Below are 8,635 nucleotides of genomic sequence, written 5' to 3'. Positions count from 1 at the left end.
AGCCACGATGGGCAGCGCCGACGGGTTCCAGTACCGCGCCCTCTACCCCTACCGCAAGGAGCGCGAGGAGGACATCGACCTGCTGCCCGGAGACGTCCTGGTCGTGAGCAGAGGGGCCCTGCAGGCCCTGGGCTTCAAGGACGGGGACGAGCAGCTGCCCAAGCAGATCGGGTGGATCCTGGGGGTGAACGAGCGCACCAAGCAGAAGGGCGACTTCCCCGGCACCTACGTGGAGTACGTGGGGCCCGTCAAGATCTCCCTGCCCTCCCACAGGCCCCGGGTGCAGAGGCCTCTGCCAGCGACGCCAGGGGCCGGCACGTCCCGCCTGCCAGAGCCGCTGGAGCCAGGTGCGCGGGGCTGCGGGCGGCGCAGGGGCTGTGGTGGAGTGGGGTCGGAGCAGCAGGCTGGGAGCCAGGACGCCTGGGATCCAGTCCTGCCGGTGCTGTGAGGCCGAGGGCGCTCGTGCTCTCTGCACCCTGCCTGCTGACGTGTCGCTGCCGAGGCCTTATCTGGGGCTGGGGAGGGAAGGGGCCACGGCAGCAGTGGTGTTTTCCCCGGCCCAGGGTGGGGCAGGCTGGGGCTGGGCGCTGTCGCTTGCAGCTGCCCTCGAACAAGGAACTCGAGGCTGCTCCCTCGCCCGCCGGCCCTGGTGCCTGGGATGCTGCGGGAGGCGCAGCGTGGCCGGCAGATCCACGTGCCCACAGCTCCTCTGCGGGTGGGTGCCGTGGGCAGTGGGGCGCAGCCTGGCTCTGCCCCTCCTGCCCCGGCTGCCTGACCTGCTGCTGCAGCACACCAGCCCCGCGCCCGTCCCCGGGCCGGAGGCTGAGCTGGGAGCTGCCTGGCTGCAGTGCCGGCTGCCTGATGGAAGCCAGGCCCGGCGGCTGCTGAAGCAGCACATTCCAGGCCGGGTCACGTGGGGCAGCCACGCTGTTTGCTTCCTCCTGGGCCCTGCCGTGGGGTCAGGCTGGGAGCTGCCGGTTCCCGCTCCTCCAGGGCCCAGCGGCTGACATGTCCCAGCCCAGCGCTTCCCGCCCTGGGCCCCGGTCTCGGCAGAGCAGCCCCAAGGCAGCTCCCAGCTCTGCTCTGCTTTCTGCAGGGCTGCGTTCACCCTTTGGAGGGACTGTGCCTTGGTTAAGGGGGCCACAGACCCCCACGGGACCAGGCTCGGCGCCTGCTTCGGATGCTGCCAGGCACGGGCGCTGTTCCAGCGTGCGTCCCTCTGATCCTCAGCCAGCTGCAGGCAGAAATTTGTTGATGCGGCTGTTCGTGTGCGAGCCCGGGCTAGCCCCCCAGCGCCCCCCCACAGCCGAGCCGGCGTTAACCCTTCCAGCACCAGCGCATTGCTTTGCAGCCATGCTCACGGGCTGGGCAGGGTGGACGGTCTGTTAGCCGGGGCCCAGAACATGCCCTACAGCACGCAGCACCATCCGCCGTGCAGGTGCGGACGCAGCCTGGGCACCAGCTGGGCCTGGGCTCCACTGAGCTCTGGCCAGGGCAGAGGTGCCCGCGTGGGCTGCACCCAGTCAGTGACCAGCGCCTCAGTGAGTGGCCATGCAGCAGGGCCAGGGTTAACCCTCCTCCCATTGTCCCCCCAGTCCCTCTCCTCCCGGAGCTGATGGAGCAGTTCTCCCCGCCTGACATCGCGCCCCCGTTGCTGGCCAGGCTTGTGGAAGCCATTGAGAAGAAAGGTGAGGGGGCTGGTCCTCAGGAAGCAAAGGGTTAACAGCGTGGCTGCCCCAGGCCGGTCACCCTTGACCCCTTTGCTGCTGCACCCCACGCCAAGGAGTGACAGGCAGCGTGGGGGGGCGCTGCGGTGTCATCCCCACGGCCTGTTGGTCTTGTTCTGGCTTGGCCGGCCGCTATGGCCCTGGGGCCCAGCCGGTCAGGCCAGTGCTAGCGCCCGGGTTGCTGCAGCCATCGTCCGGCTGGGGCAGTGCACGGGGCCTCGTTCCCAGGCTGCCACATCGGGTGCACAGCCCCCATGGGAGCACCGGGGCGGGCAGCTGGGTCCTTCCCGTGCTCATGCCACCATCCCATGCTTGCTCCCCCAGGTTTGGACAGCGAGATGCTGTACCGGACGTCTGGTTCGGAGCCGCGACAAGCACTGAAAACTGGTAAGAGCCAGACCACAGCCAGGAGGCGCTCGGGCCTGTTCAGATGGGTGAGGTTGGGGCAGCAGCAGCAGGGTCCAGGCCTGGCTGAGCCCTGCCCATCCTGGTGCCAAGCTCCTGGCCACTATCTCCCCAGGGACCTGCCCACCTGCCCTGTCCCATTGGGGTACCCGCAAGGGTCATCCTCGAGGGGGACGAGGGGGCTGCTTCGTGCCAAAGGAGGATGGCGCTGGGGGGAGTGACACGTGGCTTCTGTGCCAGCTCCATTCTTCTCCTCCCAGCTCCCTGCCCCTGCAGTGCCCAGTGCCCACACTCCTGCTGAGCTGCTTGGCATCGTGATGGAGCTGGGCTGGGGGTCCCAGGCGGGCTGGGGGCAGAGGGAGCGGGCAGGGCAGGAGTCCCAGAAGGCATCATTGTTCGCTGCTGTGAGCTGCACCCGTGTGGGGGCCAGTGCTGCGGGGGGAGAGCTCGGGGCAGCCGCGCTCAGGGTTGCGTGCTCGGGGCCCTGCCAGGGTTGCCGGGGGCCACGCTTGAGCCTGCCTAAGGCATCCACGCTCTCTGCAGATGGGATGCTGGGCGACCTGGAGCTGCTGGATGTGCGCAGCCTGGGCGAGGCGCTGCGGAGCTACCTGCAGGACTTGCCCACCCCCGTGGTGCCGGCATGCGTGCATGGTGACATCCTCCGTGTGCTGCAAGGTGAGGGCTGTCCCAGCTGGGGGGCAGGGGCCTGGCAGGCACGGAAGCATTGAGCTGGGCACAGCCCACATATCCAGCCCTGGAGATGCCTCTAGCAGCCCTGGCCCTGCCCCTGCCCTGCCAGCATGTCTTGCCCTTCTACAGAGGTGCCCCAGCTCGAGACCTGCCGGAAGCAGCTGCTGCTGGTGCTGGAGCCTCCCACGGTCCCGCTGCAGAACATGCTCACCCTGCAGTTCCTGCTCCGGCACCTGGCAAAGGTGTCCCAGCAGGCCGACAGCAACGGCCTCCATCCCCGGGTCCTGGGTGAGCTTTTTGGCCCGCTGCTGCTCCGGCTGCCCGGTGCCAGGTACGTGGCGGGCTGCCAGCTGCTGGGCCCGTGGGAGGGCGCCTGCATGCAGAGAAGGCGCCAACCCTGCTTCTCTCCCTGCAGCTCAGAGCTGAGCCCTGACTTCTCTGCCGTGTTCCTGGAGAGGCTTCTGCAGGCGACGGAGTTGGAGCCAGAGCAGCTGCCCCCAGGTACCAGAATCGTGCCATTTGTGCTTCCTCCTGGCACTCGAGCTGCAGGGGCGGCCACAGGCTGGGGGAAGGCCGTGGTGTAAGTGGGCCAGATCCCTGGCCCGTCTCACATGGCATCCTGCTGGTGTGGCTCGAGCATGCCTGCCCCTGGGTCTGAGGCCAGGAGTGGGAGTAAGGGCCTTTCCGGGGTGTTACCATGGGTGGATGCCCCTTGGGGCAAGGCTGCTTCCCAGATGGGCGGGTGCGGGATTACTGGGCCTGATAGCTGCCCCCGTCACAGCCCTGCCTCCGAAGCCGCCGAAGCCAAAGCCTGGTGTGGCTGGCCTGGCCAACGGCAGCAGTGCAACCCTGCAGGAGGCCGAGTGGTACTGGGGCGACATCTCCAGGTAATGGGTGCCAGGTAGGGGTGGAGGGCTGTGCCACGCTCTGAACCAGCAGCTGGGAGGGGCTGGCCTCCCTCAGGCCTGTCCTGGGTCCCTCAGCACACATGTGCACGTGCACACGTGTGTGCCCTGCGGTGCAGTGTGGGAGAGCCTGGGTGCAGCCCCGGGCAGACGTCACCTGCTCCATCTGTGCAGGGAGGAGGTGAACGAGAAGCTGCGGGACATGCCAGATGGCACCTTCCTGGTCCGCGACGCCTCCAGCAAGATCCAGGGCGAGTACACACTCACGCTTAGGTATGTGCAGCTGGCATGGGGGGACGGGATGCCCCAGGAGCATCTGCTGTGGGGGCCACCAGCTGCTCCAGGCCCCTCTGTCCTCTGCTGCCCTGCACAGGGAGGGCTGGTGGGGGTGGCCTGGGGCTGGGACCCCTCGGGGCTGTGTCATGCCTACTCCCTGTGCTCACCAGGAAAGGCGGCAACAACAAACTGATCAAGATCTTCCACCGGGAGGGGAGGTACGGCTTCTCTGAGCCTCTCACCTTTGGCTCGGTGGTGGAGCTCATCACTCATTACCGGCATGAGTCGCTGGCGCAGTACAACGCCAAGCTGGACACCAGACTGCTCTACCCCATCTCCAAGTACCAGCAGGTGTGGCGGGGGCCAGGGTTGGGGCACCGCATGTTTCCAGGGCTGGCTTGGGGTGGCACTGCAGTGGCTGGGGTCACGGCGGGCCTGGCTGAGCTCCTCCGGGCCTGGGGAGCACGAGCAACAGGCGATGGGAGGGATGGGCTGTCTTCAGCCTCCCTGGCCTGGTCAGGATGTGGGTTGTGGCTGAGGGTCGGTGGCCATGCCAGGCTCTGACATCTGTCTGGGCCTGTTTGGCGGCAGGACCAACTGGTGAAGGAGGACAGCGTGGAGGCAGTTGGGGAGCAGCTGAAGGTCTATCACCAGCAGTACCAGGATAAGAGCCGCGAGTATGACCTGCTGTATGAGGAGTACACGCGCACCTCGCAGGTACCACCGCGCTGCCCGGCCCCTGAGGCCCCGTCTCGCGCAGCGTGGCTTGCAGCGCGGGCAGTGAGGCACCCTCCCAGCCCTGGCAGGTGCCCACTACTGGCAGAGGTCTGGTGCTGTGATGGGGGCTTCGAGCTGAGAGGACGTGGCTGAGGCCTGGAGGGGCTGTGGAGGCACTATAGGGTTTGCCTGGGTGGGTGTTATGGGGCAGGACATGGCTGCTGGGAGGAGCCATGCTGCCCTCGCTGCCCCCAGGAGCTGCAGATGAAGCGGACGGCGATCGAGGCCTTCAACGAGACCATCAAGATCTTTGAGGAGCAGTGCCAGACGCAGGAGAAATGCAGCAAGGAGTACATAGAGCGCTTTCGGCGCGAGGGCAACGAGAAGGAGGTGCAGCGGTGAGTGCCCGGCGCTGCCGCCATGCCACGGGGTGGCCCGGCAGGGAGCAGGGACGGCCCACGACGTGCCTGCCCTCCCTGGAGCATGTGGGTATGGCTGTCGTCTCCAGCGCGTGGGCGCAGGGACCCCCGGCCTGCCCACCCCCTCACCTTGCCCCCTGCTCGCAGCATCCTGATGAACTCGGAGAAGCTGAAGTCGCGCATCACGGAGATCCACGACAGCAAGATGAAGCTGGAGCAGGACCTGAAGAAGCAGGCGGTGGAGAACCGCGAGATCGACAAGCGCATGAACAGCCTCAAGCCCGATCTCCTGCAGCTGCGCAAGCTTCGTGACCAGTACCTGGTGTAGGTGTCCCAGCTGGTCCCCTGCTCCTGTGCCCGGGGCTCCCACTGGGCTGGGGACCCCACCCCAGGCCTGCCGACCGGTGCTGCCCTCTGCTGGGCAGCGTGGGCAGGATGCCAGGCCATGGAGCCACAGCCACCCTGCCAGCACGTGGCTCAGGCGCCCTTCTCCTTCCCCAGGTGGCTGACGCAGAAGGGGGCCCGGCAGAAGAAGATCAACGAGTGGCTGGGCATCAAGAACGAGACCGAGGAGTGAGTGTCCCCTGCTTCCGCTGTGTGCTGGGGTGGGCAGGGGTGTGTGGGCATCGCCTGGGTGTCACAGGAGCTGTGCAGGGCTCCCAGTCACCAGTCCTGGGTTGGGGTTGCAGTGCAGTTGTGCCCAGCATTCCCAGCTCTGCCCTAGGGGGTGGGCAAGTCCTCTCTGTGCCCGAGGTCCTGGGGCTGAGGGTGAGGCAGGGGTGGTCACGCTCCCAGTGCAGGCAGCAGCTGCAGAGCCCACAGCGGCATGTGCTGGGGTGAGGCCCGGGTGGGTCTTGCCTGATGGGTCTTGCCGGCTCGGCCTGCAGCCTGTACTCCATGATGGATGACGAGGAGGAGCTGCCGCACCACGAGGAGCGGACGTGGTACGTGGGCAAGATCAACCGGGTGCAGGCGGAGGAGATGCTGTGCGGCAAGCGTGATGGCACCTTCCTCATCCGCGAGAGCAGCCAGAAGGGCTGCTACGCCTGCTCTGTGGTGTGAGTACTGCACATACATATATATGCAAATGCTCCCTCCCCACACACCCCCTTGCAGGCCTGCGGCCCTGTGGCAGTGGGGGGCACATGGGGGTGAGGCTGGGGGTGTTGCTGGCAGTGTCTCGGCCCCGGCTGGGCAGCCCTTCTTGCCTCTGCGCCCAGCGGCCTCTCACTGGAGAGGGCAGCCCAGGTGGGTGCTAGCACCCCCCTCCCTGGGCTTCTGTTGGAGGCAGCTGGCGCATCCTTGAGCCACCCTGGGAGTAATGGGGGTGCCAGGTGTGCATCTGGTATGCAGGGCAGGGGTGGGCACATCCATACTGGGTCATGGCCCCCGTGGAGAGGCAGCCGTGGTGACGGTGCTGGTTTCCCGACAGGGTGGATGGGGACACCAAGCACTGCGTGATCTACAAGACGGCGACCGGCTTCGGCTTCGCGGAGCCCTACAACCTCTACGCCTCGCTCAAGGACCTGGTCCTGCACTACAAGCACACGTCGCTGGTGCAGCACAATGACTCCCTGAACGTCACCCTGGCCCACCCTGTCCTTGCTCCCCCGCCAGCCAGATGAGTACCCACTACGGCCCTCCTGGCCCTGGACTTTCATGCCTTGGACAGACGCCCTGTCATGCTCCGTGACCCCTTTCCAGCGCCCCTTCTGGTCAGTGGCTGCCCCCCGCTGCATGTGGGCGGATGGGCTGTCAGCTTGGGGAATCCCATCACCTGTCAGAGCTGGCACGGCCAACAGGATCGCCCTGGTTACCACGTACAAACGCCTGGACTGTGGCAAGGTGAGCCTGGCTACGGCCGGGTCCTGTGGGAACTGCAGCAGGAGGCAGCTGGAGCTGGACGCGCTGGGCACGGGCTTGGCTGGCGCCTCTGGGATTGGCACGCAGCAGCGGACCTGCTGGACCTCACACTACGTATGCAAAGCACTTGCCAGTACTGCTGGGGTGGCTCTGGGGCCCGGGCCTTGTGCTCTTGCCCTGGTGAGACCCGGCAGGGGAAGGGGCGCTGGGCTGGGCAGCGCTGTGTTCCCTGTGCTGGGATGCCCCTCTTGCTCCCCCCTGGAGCCCAGTGCCACCCGCCCGTCTGCAGTAGATGGGGACTTTGGAGCTCTGCAACCCCCGGCTCCTGGGTGCAAGGTCTAGAAGGTGCTCATTGCTCTGCCTGTGTCCCGTGGCCTCCAGCTGCGTTCCCTGCGCGAGGAGCCAGGTGCTTGCGCTTTGCTGCTGCTGTAGCGCGTCCGGGGATGAGCTGTGTTGGAGGGAAGGGGAAGGAGCCTTGCAACTGGAGCATGCAATCGCCTGTGTCCCTTGGCTCAGGTGCGTTAGATGGCAAGCCAGGGATGCACGTGGTTTCACTGTTGTGGGCTTGTCCTGGCTGCCTGCGCTCATCCTCGAGGTTGCTGCTGCTGCATGCCTGGGCTCGCTTGGTTGCATGGCCAGTATTGCTGCCTGGGCAGCGTCCTGGGGCCCTAGCAGTGGCAGGGGCAGGTGGTTTTCATGTGTGCATTTGCACACACTTTTTCTCACTCCTGTGCAACCTCAGCCCCAGCTTGTGCGTCCCCCGGGTGGTGCGGTGACAGGCTGGGCCCTGCGCTCATGCAGCCCTTCCGCCTGTGTCCCTGGCAGACAAGGTTCTTTGGGTGAATCTGATATCTTTTATTAGGCCCATTTAAATAGTTGGGAAACAATTATTAAGCAAGTTTTCGGGTTCAAAAACCCTTCGTCAGGCTGAGGAAGTTTCAGCAGTCGGTGTGTGCTCTTCCTGGATGGAATGGGAAGTAAAGAAGCCAGCGGCTGGGCTGGGCTGGGCTGCACACAAGACTGGCAGACAGTGCAGATGTAAATTGAGGAGTCAGGCTGTGTCCCTGGGCACTTGTGGTTGTGCTCAGGGCTGCATGTGCGCCCTGCTTTCTAGTTCAGAGCTGCTTGGGCCCTGTGCAGCTGCAGCCCAGAGAGCTGTGGCCATGCTGCGCCCGGGGAGCAGGGGGCTGTCTGGGCTCCATGAAGTGATTTCCCCCTGCCCCGTACGTTGGCTGTGCCTGCTTTCCCAACCCCCCCGGCCGCCTTCCCCCTCGCTGTTGTGGGCTGCTCTCAGGCAGGGCCGGACTGCAGCAGCGCAGCCCTGGCTCTGCAGTGCTGCCCTCCCTGTGAGAGAGCTGGGCCAGCCCAGGGAGCGGGGGCTGCTCTGTCCCTGCGAAGCCCTGGGCAGGGCCCCTTAGGAATAAGCTAGTTGTGATCTGCCCTTGGCTCCGCCGGGCCGGGGCCGCAGCTCCAGCCAGGGGCTTGGGTGGCTTGGGGGCTGTCCTGCTGCTGCGGGGGGGGGCAGAAGAAGCTGCTGGGGCTGAGGCCCGGGGTCTGGGAGCTGGAGCCCAGGGCGGCTGGGGCTGGGGCTGGGGTCGGGCCCTGCCAGTCTCTGCTCCCGGGGGCGCCGTGA

The 8,635-nt window shown here is 66.4% G+C and overlaps 2 protein-coding genes across 3 annotated transcripts in view; both read left to right on the top strand.

Moving 5' to 3' along the window:
* Positions 1-6: 6 nt before the first annotated feature.
* Positions 7-6,802, top strand: PIK3R2 (phosphoinositide-3-kinase regulatory subunit 2). Of its 2 annotated transcripts, XM_025210309.1 has the most exons (16): positions 217-347; positions 1,097-1,438; positions 1,596-1,688; positions 2,052-2,114; positions 2,676-2,807; positions 2,952-3,153; positions 3,238-3,323; positions 3,604-3,709; positions 3,902-4,000; positions 4,174-4,354; positions 4,595-4,720; positions 4,976-5,118; positions 5,287-5,463; positions 5,641-5,712; positions 6,027-6,197; positions 6,572-6,802. In XM_025210309.1, exons 3-16 carry the CDS (start codon positions 1,616-1,618, stop codon positions 6,762-6,764), a joined length of 1,824 nt encoding a protein of 607 aa, XP_025066094.1. In that variant the 5' UTR covers positions 217-347; positions 1,097-1,438; positions 1,596-1,615; the 3' UTR covers positions 6,765-6,802. The 2 variants fall into 2 exon arrangements, with proteins under 2 accessions (XP_006028910.1, XP_025066094.1); XM_006028848.3 differs by lacking the exon at positions 1,097-1,438 and having other exon boundaries at positions 7-347.
* Positions 6,803-6,876: 74 nt separating this feature from the next.
* Positions 6,877-8,635, top strand: part of IFI30 (IFI30, lysosomal thiol reductase) — a 4,836-nt gene continuing 3,077 nt past the window's right edge. Inside the window, exon 1 of the mRNA XM_006028887.2 lies at positions 6,877-7,116. Coding sequence (XP_006028949.1) covers positions 6,877-7,116 — 240 coding nt within the window. The remainder of the gene's footprint in view (positions 7,117-8,635) is intronic.

The sequence above is a fragment of the Alligator sinensis genome, unplaced genomic scaffold, assembly GCF_000455745.1.
Source record: "Alligator sinensis unplaced genomic scaffold, ASM45574v1 scaffold1354_1, whole genome shotgun sequence".
In the NCBI taxonomy this organism is placed as follows: Eukaryota; Metazoa; Chordata; order Crocodylia; family Alligatoridae; genus Alligator; species Alligator sinensis.
The sequence above is the reverse complement of the archived record's forward strand: the minus strand, read 5'-3'. Positions and strand labels throughout refer to the sequence as shown.

Bases quoted from the DNA above. Each gene is read 5' to 3' on its own strand.
- PIK3R2 (XM_006028848.3), top strand. From the start codon at position 8: ATGGGCAGCGCCGACGGGTTCCAGTACCGCGCCCTCTACCCCTACCGC. The intron at 3,154-3,237 runs GTACGTGGCGGG...CTCTCCCTGCAG, and splicing joins CTCCGGCTGCCCGGTGCCAG to CTCAGAGCTGAGCCCTGACT. The intron at 6,198-6,571 runs GTGAGTACTGCA...GTTTCCCGACAG, and splicing joins TGCTACGCCTGCTCTGTGGT to GGTGGATGGGGACACCAAGC.